Here is a 23,941-nt window from a genome sequence, read left to right as displayed (position 1 = left end):
TTGAACCTTGCGACTCAAAGAGATACAACAGCGCCTCCTGCACCTCGGAAAGTTAACTACACTTCTCAACTCTGGGTGATTTTGTCATGTGTGTGTGTGCAGAGATCAGATTATTTCCTATATGTTTAATAGCCTCTGAAAGAAATAATAATGAAAATACAATTGTGTATCTGTATCTTATTTGCCAGACAAACTTTGGTGCTTGTGCAACAGAAATTGGAATTAAGCTGTCACTCACACAAAGCGGCCATCTCCTTGGGTAGATCAGCTCCGAAGCGCCCAAAAAGGTTGCTGCTGGCCAGGAGGTCGAAGGGGGAGTGGCTCCGCATGGAGTTGAAGGTAAACGGGTACATGGTGCGGGGAAAGCCGGTCATGTGACGCAGATGATGCTCCCTGTTGGTGGCCATGTCACAGGTGACTCTGATCCAAAGGTCGCGCTGAGTCTTGTCTTTCAGGGGAAACCGTCAAGGGGCGATGATGAGGCCTGAGGGGGGCTGCTGCCATTCAGCCCCAGTCAGCAGCTGGGACTCTCACGGAGGAGACTGCCGTAAGTCCAGATCCTGCAACATGACCAAGAAAAGTTTGACAGTTACACACTGGAAGTGAAAAGTAACCCTTCAATATATGGTCCTGGACTAACCCGTGTCGGGGTTTTGATGTCATATGATTACAATCAGCACAAGTGTGTTATCAAGGCGCTCTCTGTTCTCTCTGACGGCTAAACACGGCTAGAATGAACCCCCGTGAAGACTCTCAGCGGCTAAAAATGAAAGTTCCTGATGCCGACGTCCCACCTTCTTCTGTGCCCAGGAGTCACGCTGAGCCTCTGTGACCCTGTCAAAAGTTATACAAGGGCAGCCCTCTCTTGTTTCTCTATCACTCGCTCATCCACTTGAGTGACTTCACGAGTGGGCGGAGCCACGCTCTCTGTGGTAGAGCTGTGGTAAAATACTGCTCGGCCAAAGAATGTCTTGTTGTTTCGGGGCCAGCTTCAGCAAGGGAACCAAACACGCAGGACTCGGTGAGCGAAGTAGCGATTTGTATTTATAAACGTCTGTTGTTGAACTAATATGAAGGGGGTGCCAACTGGGCAGAAAGACACACACCAAACTTTGAATAGCTGAGTCATTCATAAAGGAAATCAGAAGCCTGACTAGCATTTGTGCCCTTATACAAACTAACTTGGTACCTACAGTCACATACAGTCTGTCATATACAGTATACTTGTCAATTACAGAGCTGCTACTCAGAGTCGCCCCCAAAACCTGATTTAAAGTAAACTGTTCCACATGTGGAAAAATATACTGGTCAGAGCAGAGCCCCTTTATAGACGCACACACACCCAGACACGCACACAGAAGTGCATTTATTAAATATGAAAAAGAAAAAAAAACAAGATCCAAAAGTGTTTTTTACTCTCCTAAATATGTCTGAACCATACAAATGCGTTTTCTACACAGTAATAAGGAGCTCAGTCATTTGGGAGGGACCAACAGTTAAACTGCTGCTCTGGATGAGATGACCATCAACGAATGTATGAGATGAAATAAAAAAAAGCACTATTTTTCTACTCACCTTTATGTAGGTAGCAACTGTAGCTTACTTTTTTCCCCCAAAAAGACACACAAAAAACATCCAAATCCTGCTCGTCTGTAATGTCCCTCGTCTATCAAAGACTCATACGGCAGACATTTATTAGTCTTGACTCCACTCAGGAGGTGTGACAGAGAAGATTCAGGCCAGAAACACTGAACCTAAACCTCTGGATTATTAACAGTCTGAAGCTTGGAAAACCTTTAAACAAGAAAAGCTTTCTGTATTTCAAATCATCTGCTGAGCTAATGGTGAAAGTGTTCCCCTGCAGAAGATGAGTTTAAATCCAAGACCATCAAAGTGAGCTGGACTGGATCAGGCACATACCCTGTGCACAGTATGGCTTGTGGGGAGAAAGAAAGCCAAAAAGAAACAGAGCGCTCTTTGTTTATATTTTTCGAATTAAAACCCCCCAGATTATCTAATATAACCCACAATCTATGAACGGTGCAAAACTCTCTAACCAAGCGTTGCTATTGTTTAACCCTCGAGGCCCTGCATCGTATCTGAGAAACCTCAGCCCCACCCAGCAGGGTGCAACCCCCCTCGTTCCTACAATTGAGAGTCAATTAAGAAAGGTTGGACAGCTGGGCAACGTGGTTAGAGGGCTTTGCACCATTCGTAGAACCTAGATTATATAAGATAACCCTGGGGTTCTACTTCGTGGTACTACACCCTCTATCCCAGCTTCACTATTTTGCCACCTTGTGGAACCTTATAATGGCGGATCTCACCCGGTGAGAAACTAACTCACTAAGCCGACATCTGTCCTAACAGATCAGTAACGGATAACAGCTAGAGTCGATTTTCTTCGGGTGTGAGGCGGGGGACACCCTGGACAGGATGCCAGTCTGTCGCAGGGCACATAAAAGTCAGACAACCACTCACACACACGCTCATACCTGAGGACAAGTTCCCCATCAACCTGCGCTATCACAAGACCAGCTGCCTCTGTGGTTGTCTCGGGTTTTTCCACTGCACCACATGTTGAATTTCTCTGAGAGATTTCTCTATGGAGATCAATAAAGAATATTGATTGATTGATTGAACCTCTCTATGTTTCTGGACTATGGGAGGAAACTGGAGCTCCTGGAGTAAACCCAAGTAACACAGGAATAACCTACAAACTTCACACAGAAGCCCTGCTTTTAGACATCGAAGTTGATTATTAAAGGAAAGTTGTAACCGACAGTTGTGCAGTTTTACATCTCAAACCTTGTATAATCTTATTATTTTCTGTGCTCTTCAAACACATGGATACACACACAAATGCACACTCTCAGTATTCAGGTCAACACTGACATGCTTAGCTACTGTAATGTCTAGTGTTTGTTACTATTGTGAAACAATGAGAAAAAAAGTGTGTATTATTTGTCACTTTAAGAATGTACCTTGTAAAACCTTTAATTCTGGTTCATTTGCTTAACTATTTGATAAAGATGAGTGACATTCTTTTGTATAATGTTGTTTTCTCACTCTATTTAATCTCCATGTTTGCTCTTCTGTTTAAACATACACACAAGAATACAGTGGCATATGATGAAAGCCTTCCTTTTTATATTCATCGGAAAGGTTTTATTTTTTAACCATTGATTGTGCATCACCTTTTCATCTTATTGAATGGTATTCCTTTTTTTAGATCATATTCTTTGTGATCTGAACAACAGCGTATTAAAACAATACTCAATCATGTCTGACATCTCTTTCCTTCTCGTTTTATTTCTAGAGCCGTTCCTTCCCACAACATACACACACATACATGCGAATACATATTCCGAGTTCACACACAAAAGCCACAAAGTCAGCACTGCGAGTGTTGTTTCTAAAAGTCGTATTTCCCTTATTGACAATTTCTGTTACTGCTCAGCCCGGCTGTGGTTTCTCTTCGCCGTGAGAGCCAGTCGGGGAGAGTCCCGGCGACTATTTTCACAAAGAACACTTGTGCTTTAGGATCAAAAGAATTTTAAACATAGGTTGCAATCGAGGCGCACCGTGATTAAAAAGTTCTCACATACATGTTTCTGGGTGGAATGTCAAATTGGGGGAAAAAGCGACTAACACATGGCCACATGAAAAAAAAAAAACATTCAGAGGCAGAAACAGTCAAGCACAGACAAGTAGCTGGCAGAAGTGAGCGCTCACAGATGTTCTGTGACTTTAATCATGTTCATGGGCGAGCAATCAGTGGAGAACACGCCGCGTTCACACACGCCGGAGCGCCGTCGAAAGCTGCAATTGAACCTCGAAAGAACGCAGGAGTAAATATAGGATGGAGAATCCTTCCACGGAGAGAGAGAGTTTTTCGGTCACTCTGCTTCAAGTTCACTCCGGCCAATCCAAAGTCACAGAGCGAAAAACATCAGTATGAAAGCCAGATGTATAAAAGGATCACGATCAGAGGGGGAAAAGCTCAAACAGGGATGGAAAATGAAATAGAGAGACATAGGAAGTAGTTTAAGGGATCTGGCTGGCCATGTGTAAAGAGTGAACAGAGAACTATTAATTAGAGCCATACTGGAAACTGGGCTATTAGAGGGAAGAAGAAAACGCTGGTAACACAGCAGGGCAGGAAAGAGTGAGAGCGCTGTAAAGAAAACATACATTAAATGAAAAAAAAACGCTTTTATTTCCACTAATAAACTACCATATAACGTGCAGCAGCCGAGGGAAGGGTGCGTTTCTGTATAATGAGTAACACCCTCCACTCCCTGGTTCTGCCTCCAGGGAGAATACACCTTGAGCAGGGCAACACAAGCAGCGCTGTGTCTCGCTGCCTCCGGGCCTCAATGCTGCTTTTATGAGACCAGGCTTGGTTAGGTCAGACTGGGTCACCTGGTCCCGGTCCCGCTCGCTCACACACATGTTGCTTCCTAACAGACAAAGCGGGGAGCTTCCACGTCACAGTTCCCCCTAAACAACACAATCTTTTGCGGCTCTAGTTTGAATTTTTTTTGTTGTAAACCTCGTGTGTAAATGTGCTTCTGCTTTATAGTTCAATTTTTTTTTTTGGACCCAAATTAGCTTGAGGTTACGTTATGAAACCGCACGCGCCAGCGCAGGCACAGAGTAATTGCAGCGAGTCACACGGAGTCGGCGGTGTGTGCCCTGCTGGTGTTTCAAGTTGTTTTTTTACGAAGTTCCACAATGAGTCAACCCATTTTCCGACATTACTGTACATTTCTTGGCAGTCTGTTTTTATTCCTCAGAATATGTTTTATGGCAACTTCATCAGAGACACTTTGTACTTCGACACGCTAGAGTCAAGAGGCGGCAGAAATCAAAGACAACACTTTCTGGGATCAACTTTAAAAGAAAGAAAAAAAACTGTGGTCTGGTTATTATCATATGCTAATTGGGTGTTTCTGGTTTCGGTCAACATAAACAAGTAAAATGGATTTTTCTGTTCAACCTTTTTTTTTTTTCAGGATGGAAACATCAAAGACACATGCAAGTGTTTCCAGAGATGAATAGGTTGACTATAGGGTCCTGCAGAACCATAGTGTTAATTAAACCAGGAGGATTCTGGGTAAGCCCGCAGTTCCTTGCAGGGAATTGTCTGAAGAGTCGTTGGTCGATGGTTCCTCGATTGATTCTGAGCCAAAATGAGCAGTTTAACATGTGGTGAGTTGCTACTCAACCACTGTCTGCCACTTGAAATCTAAAAGCAACGTAGCGCTTTATTCAAAACGGAATTAATGCGATGGTGGAAATTGCATCAAAAGGAAAAGGGACTTTCAAACAAGATTGAGCTGTTATGAACGCCGTGCTCCAAATCACACAATGGTGCCATTATCTTATTTGATCATGTGGTTGATAAGTTCCAAATGTTAGCATATCAGATGGATTAGAAGATGATGTTCCTCTGTCCTCAAAAGTCAGTTCGGCATAGTTTGTGAAAAGCTTTTGTCTGTGCGAGCCTCGACTTCAACTAGTTTATTTTTTAAATGTTTCCTAATTTAAAGTGTATGTGTTTTGAATGAGTCAACTGGAAACTAGGCAGAGCTTTATAGCAAGGTGCTACATGCCTGCCATTCAAATTCACTTTTTCCACTGACCAGGAAGTTAGTCTAATTGCCGTTTGTCTGTTTGTATATTTCAACAAAGTTGCTTCTGAGCTCCGTTTCAAGAACCCAAGTGCAGTCATGAAGCAATGGAACACGGAACGGTTTATTTTGGTAATTCACCCTGACAGAGGGCTTTCTGTGTACACAAAGATACGTGTGTTCATACATTTTGACTGTTGAGCTGCTTGTTGTTCTTTTTCCATCATGAGATCGAGCAGTATAAACTGCAAAATAAGCTACTTTTAATTTCTCCAGTCCACCATGGATGAGTAGATTGACTGATGCCACGGCTGGGCCTGGTCAGCACAGCATCATCAACACAATCGATCGCATTCATGAGAACACTTCATTTAGAGACGGGAGTCTGAATGTAACTTCAAAGCATTTATTAAGAAAGTTGGGAATGTAATTAAACTCGAATTGATGAAGTCATTTCACCGTGTAAGCAGCAGACATGCTTGGATCTGTTCAAGTTCTTGTAGCTACTTGTGACTATGAATGCTAAGCTGTGGGTTATTGATTATGACAGGATGAACTTTGATAAGCTAGAGATGTTAAATGTGTTTTTTGGTTAAAGTTGGCTCTATTTTTACCCTGACGCGTGATGTACTACGTCACAGACTGCTACTATTCATTTTCATTTAATAGTGTCACGATGAGGGGGTGTTACATCTTTCAACAACTATAATAAATCCCTAAAATGACGGAGGTTACAATTAACTGAAACAAAACGGCATATCTTTCTCGCCAGACTAGCAACTAAAAGAAGTTTGAGCGAACACCAACACATGCTTTTAGTTTTGATTCTCTAGATATTAACGATATTCACATGATGAACAACTTCACAAGTGCCAAATGAAATCTAACAGACGTGTCAGGAGACTATTCCAAGAAAAAAAGGTCGTAAAATGGCTGTCACCCTGTGAACAGGCCTTGTGTCATATGACCACAAGGCAAACACGTCATCATTTCTTAAGTGTTACAGTGTTTGCTTAATCCGGTGTTCATCATGGAATATCAAGTCGACCTTTGTTGTCAGCGTAGTTATTTACGACGCCAAGATTTCCTGGTTATGCTGCTTTCGGATCCAAAGCACACACATACATACACTCACACACATACACACATTTAGAAGATTTTTGGATTCAGTATGGATATACAGTTATTTAGGAAAAATAATCGGAGTTTTTGACACTTGAAGTTACAGTTTGCAGAATGACCCTAAAGACCCTTCACAGCAGAGAACGACAACCGATGTCGTGACTTCAGCCGGGTCTATAAACTTTAGACCATAAAACCACAATTCATTTTGAGTGATGCTACAGAAAGAAGAATATCTAAATATATATGTGATCACATGAAATACTATCAATGATGAACATTGTCCAATAAAACACAAGTCAACAAAGGCCATGGAGTAAAAAAAATCCATTGAATTGTGAAAAAAAAACACCAAGATATTTTCTATTGATTTTTCATTCATGGAATATTTTACCGACATTTATCTAGTAGTAGTTTATTGTATGAAAAAAAGTTTTGAACAGGCCCACAGGCTACTCCTCTGGTGTCTGGTGGTCACCACATTAGTGACCCCTCATCTACACTATGGATCGTACGTTTTTTTTTTAAACGGCTAATGTTGTTGACTAAATAGCCAAAGTTTAAAAAGTCGAGGGAAACAATTAACCTTTGTATGATTTTCGATCAAGCGATGTTGGAATTCGGGGGCATAAATAAAAGTCAAATGACTTTCTCCCAATTAAAACCGGACAAAGAACACTATGTTCCAATATTATAAAACTGAAGAAAGTTTTAAGAATGTTCTCAAGTAGCATTTATTTATGACATTTAATTTGATCATGTTTGTCATGATGATAATTTGTGTATATATTTCCTTTTACCACACAAAACTCATTAAGCCTCTTCCAATTTAGTTAGAACTAAGCACTGTGTTTAGTATGACTAACTTTGTGTGTTTTATGTTTCATAAACACACAATGTTGTCATTATGTGGGGCAAACACTGTGGGTTCCTGAAGGTCAACAGGTCGAGTGTGGGGTCAGCCGCTGTCGCTCTGGGCTCAGGAGCCTGACCACGGGTCAGCAGTAATTGTGACATTTAGAAGGCAGCTTTTCATTTAGTAATTAAGTGAAAAGTGAGTCCAAACCCTATCTCCGTGCTCACACACTCAGCTACACACACCCCGTATCCCCGGGGCTAGGATTAAAAAGAACGTTTAAATACTGAAACACAATCAGCCTTGAAGTTTCAGTTAAATCCAGAAAACACAACTGTATGTAAGAAGACTGGAAGTTTGGGGGAAATTTCCAAAAAAAATGAAACAGTCAAGTTAAAAAAAACAACCTTAGAAACTTCTGTTGACGAAAACAAGTTTTGTGTTAGAAACACTAGTTTTTCTTTACATGACTTGATGCGAGTCAAAAGAGAGAATATTCTTCTTATACGAGGAAAATAAAAAGAAGCAAATGAGACACAGACAGTAAGAGGAGCCAGACATAAATTATAGCCTCAGGATCTGCCATTCTTTAAAAGGCCTAAACAAAGATGGGGTTGCGACTGAAGTCAGACTTGTCCCAACATTAGGGGGAGAAACATTTTTTAACATTGCGTCAAGAAACCTCATCTTAATGTCTTTTCTAAAAAATGTAGCTCGGATGTGACGTAAAAAAAAAATGTTGCACGTCTCTCTGCATTTGTGTAAACGCCGTAATTATTTACAGTGACACAAAAACAAGTCGACAACAATTCTGAGAGGCATCTAATTCTTGCCTCTTGAACCTGATCAAATTGCCAAAAACTATTGAAATTAGACCAATATTCTCTGAATATGAGAACATAAGAGAACAATAAAGTTCTATCTAACAGAACCCATTATTACTTACTTTTTAAAACTGTTCTTTGTATCTCATTATTATGTAATAATCAAGTATGTATATTTAATTCTATTATTATTTCTTGCTTATGGTTTGTATTATTTATAATAAGTAAAATGTTTTTTTGTATTTTTTTGTTATGTTAAAAGAATTAAATCTGTTTGGTCTTTGTGTCAACTCAAACTAAAGGTGTTTTTTTTCCCTCTGGTTCACTGAGGTCAAGAAAAAAGTTGGTCTGGCCTGAAAGTCAAGCTGGACAAGTGACACTCAATGACACATTTGAGGTTAAAACAAACAAATGTTTCCATTTGAAACACAGAGAAAAGAGGTTTGATGTCACAGACGAGAAGACGTGACGAGTATAAACCAAGTCTTGAATCCCTTCATATACTGTTTACATCTAGATGTTTATTTAACTTCATGCCAACTCATCTCCTCCTAAAGAACATTCCAACGAGCATTAAGGAAAATTAATCTGTAATATTTTTGTCTACAGTGTCAGAATAGCCTGCGGCGGGGACCTAGCATGGCAAACACAGTCACAGTCAAACCACTCGACAGTGTGGTGTCAGTGGTCGGCTTGAAATAGAACACATCATCTGGCAAGAAGCATTTCACATCTTAATCAAGATCACAAAATATAATAGTTACGTGTCACCATTGGCCACAAGTGGAATTTTTTCAGACACAATTCAAGTCACCGACCAACACAACATGCAACAAGTCCTGTGATCTTCAGCAGCTTTTCACCCATTAATGAGTCGTATGCAATTGTGAGGATGGAAACTTGTTTACATAGCTATTCATAGGGGTAATAACAAATGGTGTGTACATACTGGGTTATACCAGGCCTTCTGAGTCATTTGTGAAGTTGATGGAGTGTGATCCATCATAACTGACAGACAGTTGGCTTAAGCCACCATGCCGTCTGCTGCTGGAAAATTCAGATGCTTACGAAGCTCACCTGTAGCCATAAAACTGTGAGAAAAACATTGTTTTTTGGGGGGAACTATTAAAAGAGACAGACAGTGTGCCTGGAAAAACAAATATATTTTAACCATCCCTAAAGTAGAAAATCCATTTTAGATGTAATTTACGATTAATTACATTTTATTTATTGTATATGCACAAAACCAACCATTCATTTTCTTCAACTTATCTTAACACCAAAAAATGATTGTGTCGCAAGTAACTTTTGTTCCTTTTTTTGTGAAAGTACTGTGGAAGCTTCTAACTTCAGTGGCTATGCTCCAAGTCCCTGGCTAATGTAAGAGCTCCTCATTTAGACGCCACTAAAATGACACGAGTCAATGTACCTGACTGCCTTTACTATTATTTATTATTACTCAATGAACACATAAAAAGTTTAATGGTTATTCCCTCGATGTATAAAGTCATTCATAGGCATCAAAAAATCTGTCTGAATAAAATCGGATCCTCCGACAAACACACATTTAAGTGTTTATCGTCTCACATGGAGCAGCGCCGGAACACATGCAAAAAAAAAGAAAACTCGATCCATTTTCATTCCCTTCCTTTGTTGTTCTCAAGCTTCTTTTCAAATCTCTGTTCCCAATTAAAGCTGTCCTGAGGAAACTCAATCTCTCCACTATAGTAGTCCCACAAACACATACGGGGAAAGCAGAAGAGGGAACGAAAAGGAGAGACATCTCACTCATGCTCTGACATGTCCTCTGCCTTTTCCTACCCGCCACAAAACAAATGATGTTATGAAAATAAATGAAAGATCTGGGAAAAACGTGGAGTGAAAAAAGCTCACCAGCTGTTTGGGATGAAGGTGGTACAGTCCAGCGGTCAGTAGAGGCGAGGGGGGCAGAAAGGAGCTGAGAAGTAGTGCTGAAGTTTATGTTTGTCGACTAGAACTCTGTCTCACAGCGACAACTCAGTACAGCCTGTTGCATTCCGACTCTCTCTCCTTCTCTCAGTCTCCCTCTCTTACATAAAACCTCCCTCTCTCTCCCTCTCCTCCTGAAATCATTGTGTACTTTGATTCACAAACCCTGCCTTTGTCACGTGATCCAGCACTTCAAATATACTGCACATTTTTACCAGCCACAGAATGCCCGTAGGAAGGGAAAAACAGGGTCCAGAAAGCTTAGGTTTCAACTTGCTAGCCCCCCCTCCTTTTCCCGACTCTCTCCCTCTCTCTCATTCTTTGTCTCACTCTTTACCTCCACTCCTTTACATTGTACTCACAGTCAACAGCCCTTTGTTGTGTTTCAACTCTTTGACTGTTTGTTTGGCGTTTGTGAATTTGTTCCTCCTCGGCCCACCATCAACACACTAGCCTGCACTGACACACAAGCTGAGTACACACTGGCACGTACACACAGCCACACTAATGAAAGAGTCATTAACTTACAGACATACACAAACACACATGCTGCAGGAGGCTGCACACCTTTGGGGATATCAGTAACAGACCTTGGCTGTTGCTTTGTATTTTCAGTACCTTGACTTTCCATCTGCCAGCCAATGTGGGAGTCAAGGGCCTGGAGCCAATCATGGGCTATGCAGGTCTTTCTAGTGCCCCAAACCCAAACAGGCTTTGTAGCACAACCTTCCTCCTGCCCCCAGACCACTGATTAGGATGCTTGGTAACTGTCTGGATATGGTTTGAAATGGAAAATTCCATACTCACCAGATGTGATCACTGTAATCCATGTCAGAAATCCTATCTTACTCACCTTTCCGAGTCACGGGGGGTGCAACCATGAGGTTTAAGAGGGCTGAGGACCTGCAGCACCTCCAAGTCCTTCGGTTTTCTCATGGATATGCTTGACAGATAAGTCTAGTTAAACCGTTAATGGACTATGATGTTGGTGCATGGCATGTGATCTGCAAGAATGAGCAGGTTAAGTCAAGGCAGGAGTGGAGTGTCCCAACAAGGACCTACACAAATTCCTGTTGTGATGTGTTAAAGACCACATCCTGCATTGCGGAGACTTAAACCCAGGTGTGATGAGGAAGCATTCATCACCAGTTCACCTAAAGCAGTCAATAATGGCCATAATTTAAACTATAGTTCCATTTTGACTGACTTATTAACAGGTCCAAATGTGAAAGTTCTGTGGTTCAGTGGGACTTTGAATTATAAAAATTGAATTGCACAGCAAGCCTATTTGTTGTGAGTTTGGGATTATTAAACAGTCCTAGCACTCAAATGAATAAGTCATAGTAGTTTATTAGAAAGCACTTCACAGTGCATAACAAGAGAAATAAAACTTATTTACTTACTTACATACAACTGCCATCACAATCCAGTTACCTAATGTAACCTGGGTTCTACAAATGCATGCTTTGGCCCTCCAGCAGAGATTTGCTGATGGTTTATCCCCTGTGGCGTAGAGGAGGAAGGCCTCAACCTCTCCTCCAATGGAACTCCCATCAGGACGGCCACAGAAGCAGCCAACTCTTGGTTGGAGTTGGCTCAGAAGCCTAGTGGAGATTCAAAACTAACTGCCTTATTATCTTCGGAAACGGCAGACCTGTCCCCAAAACAAAAGCACAGAACAAACAGCGCCTCTTCACGTCTACTGCTACCAAGCATACAAAGATCTGTCCATGCGTCTTAAACCCTCCAATCGCCAAGAAAGGCAGATAGTGCCCTAACCAGACACAACCCAATGAGACGAGCCAGGCTTTGGTATGTTTTAGGTGGCAAGATGAAATCTCTGAGATCAACGGTACCTAGGGCAAAAGGAGGGGGCAACCACCTTTGGAAGCAAGGTAAGGTTAGTAAACAGAAAAATGAACGCCCTTTCACGCAGAAGACAGACAAACTGTGCTAGTTTAGAAAGCACACAGATCACTTGCGCTCTTGGCAGAGGCCAGGGTTAAGGAGAGTGAAATATTGAATGACCAAAAGGTTGCTGATTGAATGACTCAAACTTGAGACCAGAGGGCAGCTAAAAAGGTCCTACTGGGGCTGCGCTGCCTAAAGGCCTTGACACTCCGCGCCGATTATCGGTCGTCTGGCATCGTCGGGCAGTCCTGTGTGGTTGGTTTCCTGAGTCCCTGTGGTGTGTCACCCCCAGTCGGGAGTCGGCGTACTAGTGGGACAAAAAAAGAGGCTGGTGCATGCATTCAGTCTGGAGTCGAGAGTCTGGCTCAATGGTCAATCTGATTGGTCGAGTGCTAGGTTTAGCTAGCGAATCAGTGCAGGACAATGACACGGAACTGACTATTGTAAACAAGCAGCGATGGCATGGATGAAAACACACTTCTATCGAAAACTTCACACCAATATTATCACGTGCATGAAGCAGATCAATGCATCTAATGTGATAATTTTAAAGAAGAACAATATTGTTGACATGACTTTAATGATCATTCTAGATAATCAAAATGATTTCCCTATATCTTGCTCGACACATACGGAAAAGCCTCCGAGCTGCCGTTGTGAGATCCAGGGATTTTTCTGCGGTGTCTTTCTTCCACAAAAAGAAAACCAAGGTCTGACAATGCCAGTATCTTCATATTCGTGTCGTTATCCATCGTATTTTTTTAAAATCTTTTGTGTGCCGAGGAGCTCACAGACGTTGTCACCGATATCTTCAACTCCTCACCGAGACAAGCTGTTCCCTCCTCATGAAGTGCTTCGAGCAGCTAGTCCTGCAGCACATCAAGTCTAAGCTCCCCCACACCTTCCAGTTTGCATATCGGTCTAACCGCCCGACTGATGATGCCATCTCTGCTGCCCTCCATTTAGCCCTCACCCACCTGGAGACCAAAGACTCATATGTCAGAATGCTGTTCATGGACTTCAGCTCAGCATTCAACACCATCATCCCCCAGCAGCTCATCCTTAAACTGGACCAGTTGGGACTCAACACCTCCCTGTGCACTGGCTGTTGGACTTCCTCACGGGGAGACCACAGACAGCTGAACCATGACTGCAACCCATCATCCAGCTCCAACCGGTTCATCAAGTTTGCATGCAACAGCGATGAGACGGTACACAGGAGTGAGGTCAACAAGCTGACCACATGGTGCAAAGTCAATAATCTCCAGCTGAACTTGGAGAAGACTAAAGAGGTTATTGTGGACCTCAGGAGAGTGCACACCCAGCATGTACCACTAACCAGATCTGTCCTGGAGCCACAATACAGCATAACTGGCCAAAATAGCCTATCAGCGCCTATACTTCCTCCGCATATACATTCCATTTATAACAACCGCATCACCAGCAAGGATTGCTGGTGACCCCACTAACCCGTCCCACAGCCTCTTCAGCCTGCTGCCTTCAAGGAGGAGACTGCGCAGTCTTCAGGCCAGAACCAGCAGGTTAAAGGACAGCTTCTTCCACCAGTCAGGAGACTCAACTCCCTCCCTATCCTACCATCAATATCACCCCTGCTTGCACTACCTGTGCATTAACTTAGTTTTTTGTTTATATTATGTTTATTAGTTGATTATTTAAGTTTGTTGATTATTTATTTCATTTTGTTGGGTATTTATTTTCTTGAATGTCTTATTTAATGAATATTAATGTTTTGCATCGTGGGTCTGAGAGGACCACAATTTCATTGATGCTGTATGTCTTAATAGATGAATATTTGACAATAAAAGAACTTGACTTGACATGAGAAGTGGGTCCTCTGAGGATGGCTCCTAGAAGAAACTACCAAAGCATGTATGGTAAGCTGCAATAGTTGCAGCAAGACCCTGAGTGTTGACACTGCCTGGCCTTGTCCAGCAGAGACTGAGGAAAAGGACAGTGAAACTGGGATGGAAAAAGTCTTGGTGCTCCATTAAGGCGAACATTTTCCTTAGTACCTAGGAGTAGCCAAACCGTGTCCAAGCCAGGACAGAAGGAGCGATCAAAGCTCCCTCCACTTGGCACAAAGGGGATAGATGAATTGGCCATGGTACTCCTACTGCCATATGCACTAACCATGGGAACTAAGGGTCACCTTAACATTTTGGTGCAACTAGAAGCACACTTAAGTTCCGGAGCCTTAATCTCAGAATGAGTGGAGGATGCAGGTGTAGCAAGGGGAAGGAAAAAACAGATCAGGCAGCCACAATGTATGGGCCAAGGAGTCAAATCGCGGCGGTGGAATGTCAGGATTATCTCACATTTCCTTGGCGTATAACACACGCCACAGCGGTGGAGCTTTCCTACTGGACTAAGGCGTTGGACTATACTGATCAGGGAAAAGGAGCGGACTTGGTAAATAGCCAGCATCTTTAGCAGCTTGATGGAATATGATGATGTTAATATGATGGTCAGGAATTATTGGGACATATAGTCTACCTGCCGGACACACTCCAACAAACGACTTACAGTCAACATTTGAAAAGAGTGAGTGGTGATGAATCGATCTACAAGGCTTCATTTACTCTCTTCAAACTGATGGAAAAGATGCTTTTGAGAAGTCAGCTATCGCTCATTTATCTCATTTCCTCTAGGAGAAAGCTGCTTCACTCATCATTCAATTTGTGTTTAAAAGCGCAGCTGCCTCTGAATAAATCCCAACAAAACTGTGGGAAAAATGTGTACGTTCTGCGCATGTGCGACAGAGAGAAGTGAAAACCAGAAATTCTTTGAGACTAGTCGAGAACGGTCGGTGTTTTACCCGTTGAACGAAAGATCAAATAAAAATACGATGGATGGCAACATGAATAGGAAGCGACTGGCATTGTCAGCCATTGTTTTCTTGCTGTGGAAGAAAACTCGGAGGAATTTTCCGCCTATGTGTCGAGCAATATATGGGGAAATAATTGTGATTATCTAGAATGATCATTAAAGTCATGTCAACAATATTGTCCTTCTGTATCATTATTGGCACAAAATGACCATGAATCAAACACTGTGATGACGTACAAATGTTGAGAGGAAGGCGACTCAAATGAAACGTTGGATGTGAATAGGACAACAATTCGAGACATTAGCGTAAATGAATACATGGAGCAGGAGGTGATAAGATGTGTTCAAATGTTATGATAATGTAGGCTGGATGCATGTGAAAGGACCAGATTACCTGGTCTAGACTGCGCCGCATTGATCTGCTTCATTCACGTGATGATATTGGTGTGAATTTTTGATAGAAGTGGGTTTCATCCATGCCATCACTGCTTGTTAACAATAGTCACTTCTGTTTCATTGTCTTGCACTCATTCGCTAGCTCAACCTAGCACTCGACCAATAAGATCGACCATTGAGCCCGACTGAGATGAAAAGACTGAACGCCTGAACCCACCTCGTTTGTCATCCGACTAGGACAGACTAGGACGCGGACTCCAGACGGGAGGAGGCACACCACAGGGACTTGGGGCGCAGACCAACACACTGGACTGCCCGATGGCGCCAGACGTCCGATTAATCGACGTGGTGTGTCCAGGCCTTAAGGGTAATCAGGGGAGAAAGACGAGCAGCGAACCAAATTTCTGAAAAAGTTTGTCATAGTGTAAGAGTTTGCTTAATCATGAAAAAACAACCATCCTAAAACAGCTTCACTGAATATTTACATGTGATTATAACTACAGCGTAAATAAATAAAATAAATCACCACAGACACACATGAAGCTAGACAATGAGGTGGTAAATATTCTGGTGACAACAGATCTACTTATTTTATGTCATAGATTCTGTGTAAGCAGCAGTTTAAAAGGTGATACAGCTTCCAGCCTCAGGTAGGGGCTGTCTCACAGGACCAGGTGAGGGGAGTAGCACCTGACAGAACATCACCTCCAAGCTTCTCACACAACGAGTGGGAAAGAGTGTCACAAATACAACAACAAAAGTAAAGTGTGTTTCTTGACAGTCTCAGACAACGCCGCTACCCGCAGACTGCTTGAAGCACAAAGTAGGAAAAGGTAGTCCTGTTAGAGCTGAGGAGATGCCGCCGCCCCTGAATAACACTAAGATTCCAAAGAGTAGAAAGGAGCAAATACTTTTATGGCTGAGGTTTTGTTGTTGTTGAGGTATAATTCATAGTGGGGATGGCCTTTTGTGGGAGAAGGCCTTTTTGCCTCGCTGGGTTGGGAGTGCCAGGGGTAACCATCAGCAAAGCTCTGCTGGAGGGGCGAAGCATGTATGAAGTAGAACAGGCATTGAAAAGAAGCAGATTATTACATCCGTGGATCATAGTGTACAAAGTGTTAAGAAGGAGTTAACCAGTGTTTGCCTTGAGTCAGTTTTATGTTTTTTTGTTCGGCAGGTGTGATGGTAACAGCAAAAACAAACAGTTAACGGTTGCCCGCTTTCAATCACCGATTTATGACTCGCAGGCTGTACCTGAACCTGCCTTTTTTGATCTGCTGCTATATGCTTAGATTGCTGTAGGAGGACTTTTTCTAAACCTAGCTCTGGATCAAGGATCTCCTCCACAAAGTTGTCAACAGACCTAGATTTCTCTCTGTGACCTTCCTGGACTCTGCTGAAACTATATCCTGTCAACCTTGAGTCTGGTTCTGCTTGAGCTTTCTGCCTTCTGAAGGGAAGTTTTCCCTTTGCCACTGTCATACTCTGATTCACTCATTATTGATTCGCTGGGATCTGTGTTTTTTACTCCGATATGGTCTTACTCAAACTGCAATTCCTCTGAATATCAAAAGTCATACTTTTTTCATGCAATTTCATGCGTTGATTTCCAGTAAATCGATTTAATGGTTTTTCATAATTGTTTCATTCTGACCTTCAAAAACCCTGAATTTTGATTCTATATCGGCTACTTTTTAGACACCGCGGGACACCGTATAGATGTATAGTTAGGTGGTAAGATGATGGATGACAGGTAGATTTGCATCCATCCAGGTTGTTCTGAAGTTTTCAAAGCGAGGCAACTGGACTGTAGGGGTAGATCCAAGAGGCTTCTTCAGTTCAAATAATTGGTAAGGGGAGCCGGTTATATCTTACTAGGGAAGACACAATGGTAAGATTTGAACTGACGAAGAAACATAGATGAGAGTTTAAAACGACTTCCGAATACTCTACTCAATTAAGTTGCCTTGCTTTGAAACCTTCAGAAATGGTTCACTCTGTAGCAGTAATATTTGCTTACATAACCTTCAAACAACATTTTTGAAGAGCAAGAATAAAGGCAAAAGAAGGAAAAGACTACAGTGACTTTGCAAGAGTCAGAAAGAGAACTGTTTTAAATTTATGTGAATACAGTAGAACTGGATAGAACAGAAAACGTTGCATTGTCATTATTGATTTTCATGAATCTGGTCACATGTCCACTCGTTGTTTTAATGGCATCAAAATGTAGTGAGAATATATTCCCTCACTGATCCAGATTTCAATTAACAGGGATTAAAATAATTTACGATTTAACCATTGCTTGTGTGGAAATGTTGCCCAACTTGTAAGAAGCAAGTCAAATTAAATCTAACAAAATTACCCTGAAAAAGTAGGTGGATTTGTATTTATGTCAAACACACTACGTGCAAATATATGTTTTAGTTAAAATAAACAATATTAAACCTTAAGAGAACAAAACCATAGCTTCTGTGACGGGATAAATGGTTATTCAATAGAATTAACCAAATATATTGAAAACAATTTTCTGCTATTTTATTTCTGAAGAGTTTAAATCAATCCACTGAAGAGATGCTCATGTAATTGGTTTAAGTGAAGAACGTATGACTGACGGTTCAGACAATAAATCTGTTCAAGGCACAGACATGTATTTTTCCTCAGAATTGACACAGCCAAGCCAGACTGGCACCACTTCTTGATGATTTAGATGATTTGAAAAATGATTGATTTATATGCATAACCATGCTGAGAAAAACAAACGTTTGCTGATTTGCCTCATGTGACCCAAGAGAACGTTACCAACAAAGAATCTTCTGGTTTCAGAACTAAAACTAATCAGTATAATCTATAAGGCGTAATAATCCATTTTAGTGCTGTGCAAAATACATTTTTCAATCTCAATTCAAACTGTAAAGATTGTGTTAAAGGATGTTGTACTCTGGTGACAGTATGAATTTAAGTGTAAGGCCGGATCGGTTTTTCATTATTCTCATCCACCGTTGGAACAGAGTGCTGGTCATGTAGTGGAAGAGTAAGTAAGTAAGTAAGTAATATTTATTTATATAGCGCTTTTCCAGACCAGGGTCACAAAGCGCTTTAACAATCAAAACAATACTCAAAAAAGTATATACTTTAAAGATCAAGATAATACTGAGAACAACACAGGAGTTCCAGAAAATCAAGTTAAAGCCTGAACAAAAAGAAACGTCTTAAGATGTTTCTTAAAGGAGTCAGTAGACTCCATCAAGCGCAAAGAGAGAGGAAGATCGTTCCAAAGCTTAGGAGCAACAGCCTGAAAAGATTTCTCTCCTCTGGTCCTGAGCCGTGTGCGTGGAACCATAAGTAGATTCTGATCCACAGACCTCAGAGCCCGAGCTGGGGTGTAAGGCTGGATCAGATCAGTGATGTAAGGAGGAGCCTGACCATGAATAGCAGAGGTTCAGATGCTGCTGTTAAGTGAAGTAGTGACAAGGACACTGGCGTGACATAGAGGTTAAAATTTTTCTTCACAAAAAGAAAATTGGATGGGAATTTCATCAGTGGGGCTGGAATATGTTTACTGTGAGCTGAGCAGAGCACCATCGTGTAGCATTTGCTTGGATAAATGCATTGAAACAAAAACGTTGTTTTTATTTGTAACATACTTTTCGGATTGGACGCCAGCACACGCTTCTCTAGATATGGATGTCCACAGGCAATATGAGAGATCAGCGCCTTCCAATTTACATTCAAAAGCAGGGAGCGGTATACCAGCAGAATGTGAATGGGAGATGCCACAGGTCATTTCCTCTATGTCTGCAAACTACACACACGTGTACAGTTAGAAACACACACTTGATTACTACCACACTGTCCGAACTTTATCATACACAAGAGTTCACAGAGTATCACTTTATCCCTTATTTCGTCAGATTAAATCATTATTTAATGTGCTATTGACGTGTCACAAGGCACAGAGGGAATGCTGGCCGTTCAAAATACAATACAAGTTGGACTCAAACATACCATGAAAATCATATTTTTATTTTATTTTATTCATTTATCCTTTTTTTTTATCCAGGTTAGTCTCATTGAGATTAAAATCTATTGTATAAGAGAGACCTGGCCAGGATGGACAGCAAAACAAAGTTACACATAAAACCAATTTCAAGTGCAATATTAAGTGCAATAGTACAACATAAGAAGAAAAAAGTGAGTACAGTGATATGAGTTAACGTGTAATTAATTAAATATTAATTAAGTATATTTATATATAATAAGTGGCCCATGGACCTGTATCAAGCAGCAGACTTTGTGTCACCACTATACTGTATGTACTGTATTTGATATTGTTGACTTTAAAGCAGATCACAACAAACCAAAGGATAAGGTCAGCAAAATGCATCTCCTGCTACTGTTTCAGTGTTTCACTGTGAAACAGAAAACGATTCCAAAATGACCTCTAGAATGAATCCGATGTAGTCTCTAGCATCTCTAGTCTCTTCATATTCTTTATTTTATTGTTACTCCCTGCAAGCGAGTTGATGAATACAGCACCTTGATTATTAATGTAAGTCTTAATAGTAGTATATATCGCTGATGTTTTAGAAGCGAATAAATGGCCAGAAAATAAAAGATCCTTGAACCTTTTATTATTAGATGAAAGTAATGAATAAATGTTGAAGTGCTAATAATAAGAAAAATGGTATCTGGTTATATGCTGCACAAACAGGGACCTTCACGTACAAATGAAAAATCGCACAAACGTGTTAACCTCATGTTATTCTTTCCTTATTGACCTAAATTGCAAGAACAATAAAAAAGACCGATAAGGTATTTGTCTAAGTTTAAACCGCGGAAAATATGAACTGGCACATTCAATCTGTACAGAACCCATTTCTGATTGCAAACTATCAATAATGAGATATACAAACAGCATAGAAAGTAATATTAAGATATTATTTTATTCCTACCACAGTAGAGGGATTTGTGTACACAAGTGAGGGGGAGGGAGTTAAAAACACAAATTAAAACGTTATGACCGCAGTGCACAGGAAGCAACAGCGGAATTTAGAATATTAAACGTGTTATCCTGTTCTCAGAAACTGCATCTCACACATTAACCAAACATGTGGTTTTCCATTGACGATACTCTATTCTTTCTGCTAAAATGCAGCCCAAGTCCAATCAAGATATGAAAAAATTACAAAGAAATATATATAGATGTATACAGTAAATTAAAACATCCATTAGAACTAGGATTGCATTACATTAAAATGTGCGTTAAAGTACATTTATTTTTATTGAAAATAGTAAATTAAACATAACAATATACTGTAAATACTTGTTAATTTCTGCCCCTCTTATTATTTATTTAAAAACATTTAATCGCTATTTACGACCGAATCTATTCTCTTTCCCCATCTTTGTCCATTTCAAAACTCCTTTAGAATATAATAGTATCCGTTCGTTATAGTCGTCAACAGTGTCCATTCAGTTTAAATGAAAATGTTATGATTTTTCTCAGCTGCTGTAAAATAAAATCAAGAAGTCCTTTTTTCACCATGAAATCATTTTAATAAAGAATCAAATTGGTTGGGAATTATCTTATTGTGTTCTTTAGCATCCCTGTTATGCATGTTAAGTTCATTCAACTCTGTCTATAACTTGTAAATAGTAAATGCATCCCTAAAAATACCCAACATTTATTGTGAAACAATTTTTCCAACTTAATCTTGTGTTTGTATTTTAATCCAGCAAACGTCTCTAGTTAAAAAATGTGTATTTTGTGCATTTCAAAATGTCAATCTTTAATTTAGCGGTGAATTTATTGTTGGTTAAGCACTTTGGGTCAAAAAAAAAAAAGGGTTAAAAGTGTCCACGAGCACCGTGTCGTGTCACTGCTGTGTGCGTCTGCGTCAGTGCAAACAAACAAATAAAAGTGTGTACTGTTGCGAGAGTGAAAGGGCTCACTTGTGTACAACTGTCAATCATCACTCGAAGCAACGTAAGTGTGCGACACATGTTTAAACTTCACCATCTTTATTGACACGATATTTGCAGAAATGATGTTAAGAACCGGGTGTTGATGATGTCTGTATTTTACGGGGGGAAAAAAAGAAAAGATCTTTAAGTTGCACGAAGAAGAAGGAAAAACAAGAAAGAAAGAAGGAAAACTGACACGGAAGAATAGTGGAGCTTATAAGTTTCTGCAGCGCCTGAAATGGGGCCCTTTTTGGCAACAAGCGGCGGAGAAACCACAGAATGGTGCGACTCCGGAGTTAGGGGTAGGGAGGGTAGAAAGAGGGGGTGCCGAGGACAAGGAAGCAAGGCGAGTTGAAGCGAGGAGGGAGAGGAGGAGGAGAAGAAAGAGCGAAGGGGGTGCAGACGGCAGGTTTTAATCAGCAACAGGCTGTTGGTAATGAGATCACTATCCCACTGCTCTCAGATTGATGTCATGTGAGGCTCTGTGATGCACGGAGAGGCATGCACAAGATGACAGGCATGCTCGCCTCGCTGGCATCGGCAAACAGAAAGAGAAAGACAAAGTTAGGCTCTTATTAAAAGTGGCAAACAGCTCCACGCCAATAATAAAAAAGGCACACACACACACACACAAATGACACAAAGAACCTTCAAAGCAGCTCCCTGCTGTTCATTTTAAAAAAAGGAGCTGCCACCAATATACTCACACCTCGCATTCACCCTTAACTCATTTTTGGGTCCCAAAGCTCCTCTATGTCACTCAAGCAGCTAAACATGCCTACACACAAAGAACATACTGTACCAGTGTGGAGGGCTGGCTAGACTTGCAAAAAAAAAAGGGAGCAAGGAGGGAGAGAAAGTACTGCCGGAGGGGGGGGGGAGAAAAGAAATAAAAGAGGGAAGAAGAGACACTCAGAGCAGTTGTCAGTGTCGGGTTATAAAGTTTAATGTCGAGAAATGAAAGGGCTCTTTCATTGGGACGTGGACGAACTATGGGTAAATCATATGCATAAACAAAGTTGCGCTCACGAAAAAAAACACCCGCCAAAGTCAGAGACATTTGCATGCTTGTGGTTTGAGCGTTTATTGTGGGGCGAGTTAAAAAAAGAAATGCATTGGATGTGAGAGGGGGAAAGTAATAAATGGAGGTATACATGTGCTGCCAATAAACAATGAATAATTTTTTCTCTACATAAATGCTCCCCCTAAACTCCACCGATGATGATGTCACCGTGAACCTGTTGTGAACTCAACACTGTCAACTACCATTACCGTCTCCTCCCCGGGTCCCCCCCCCCCTCGACCCCCTCGCTCTTCACCGCACTACCTCTCGAAATCCATCCTCCATCCGTCCCCATCATGTTCGTGGACTTCACTCTCGATCCCTCACTACGTTTAGTCTTCATGACCAGAACTTCTGCACGGGATTGTTGTCCCAAACACTCGAGCACGAGCCGCTCGGAAAAAAAAAGTTTCTGCTTCTAACAAGGACAGTTTTAATCAGAACAAGCTGGCATATTTTTGGCCTGCACTTATTGTAATTCAATCTAAAAAAAAAAAGAGGGGGAGAGCGGGAGAAGTGTAAAGGGGCACACAGAATGTGAGACAGGAAAAATAAGAAAAACAGAGGGAGGAAAAAAAAAAAGGAGACAGTGGGTGGATAGGAGGGTGAGGTCGGGGTTGAGTGGTTGAAGGAGTTTGATCCACATGTGGAAGCGATCTTCTAATTACAGCAGATATGTACGAGTGTGGGACAGATGGTGATTGTGGGGGTGCGGCGGGGGGGGGCGGCATTACTAGAATGAGATGGTTGAATGAGGGAGAAATCAAGGCAGGTAATTGGAGGTGCAGGACATGATGAAGAAAGAGTCGTCGTGTTTCGTTCATGGTCTCCCCACTTCCTCTCGACCATCACGTCTCCTAATTCTGGGTCGTCTGAGTCTGGTTTCAATTGTGTCGTTAAAAAAAAGCCTTAAATCAGATGTTTTTTTTCATATACAGTGTGTGACAAAAATATAGCACCACACATTTTAAGGGGGTCATTCTAGACTGTATGTTTGTTGTTGTTATAATCTAAACTACCGACATGTTTTTTTCCTCTCTAAGAAAGTCTGGTTTGAAAGATATACAATTTATATTCCTTGACTTTTTTTCTGTGAAGAACGCAGATTATGTACAATACATTTTTATGATTCTCACCCTTTTTTCTGTTCAAAAATGACCGTCAGAGAAGGGAAAAGTGATGTGGCCCTCACAGGAAATAGTTTGGGGACCCCTGTATCGCATGATCAATAAATACAAAAACAAGCTACCAGACGAAGAACGAATGTTCTAGGTACATTGAAAAAAAAGGATTATTTACTTTGACCCAGCCTGACATTTTTAATGCTATACTCAGCTGCACGGATAGAATTAGA

At 41.2% G+C, this 23,941-nt stretch overlaps 2 protein-coding genes across 2 annotated transcripts in view; one reads left to right on the top strand and one right to left on the bottom strand.

The window, feature by feature from the left end:
• The window catches only part of LOC148070444 (retinoic acid receptor gamma-A-like), a 31,132-nt gene extending 20,699 nt beyond the window's left edge, over positions 1-10,433 (bottom strand). Inside the window, exons 1-2 of the mRNA XM_087800044.1 lie at positions 10,332-10,433; positions 239-560 (exon numbers count right to left, since the gene is read on the bottom strand). Of these exons, the coding sequence (XP_087656170.1) occupies positions 239-407 (169 nt within the window). The 5' untranslated portion in view covers positions 408-560; positions 10,332-10,433. The remainder of the gene's footprint in view (positions 1-238; positions 561-10,331) is intronic.
• LOC148070443 (single-strand selective monofunctional uracil DNA glycosylase-like) overlaps positions 1-23,941 on the top strand; it is a 69,576-nt gene that overhangs the window by 34,521 nt on the left and 11,114 nt on the right. The gene's annotated exons all lie outside the window — the stretch shown is intronic.

Source organism: Callionymus lyra, chromosome 10, assembly GCF_982586985.1.
Source record: "Callionymus lyra chromosome 10, fCalLyr1.hap1.1, whole genome shotgun sequence".
Classification (NCBI taxonomy): Eukaryota; Metazoa; Chordata; class Actinopteri; order Syngnathiformes; family Callionymidae; genus Callionymus; species Callionymus lyra.
Note: the sequence above shows the minus strand (reverse complement) of the source record. Positions and strands in the feature narration are given on the sequence as shown.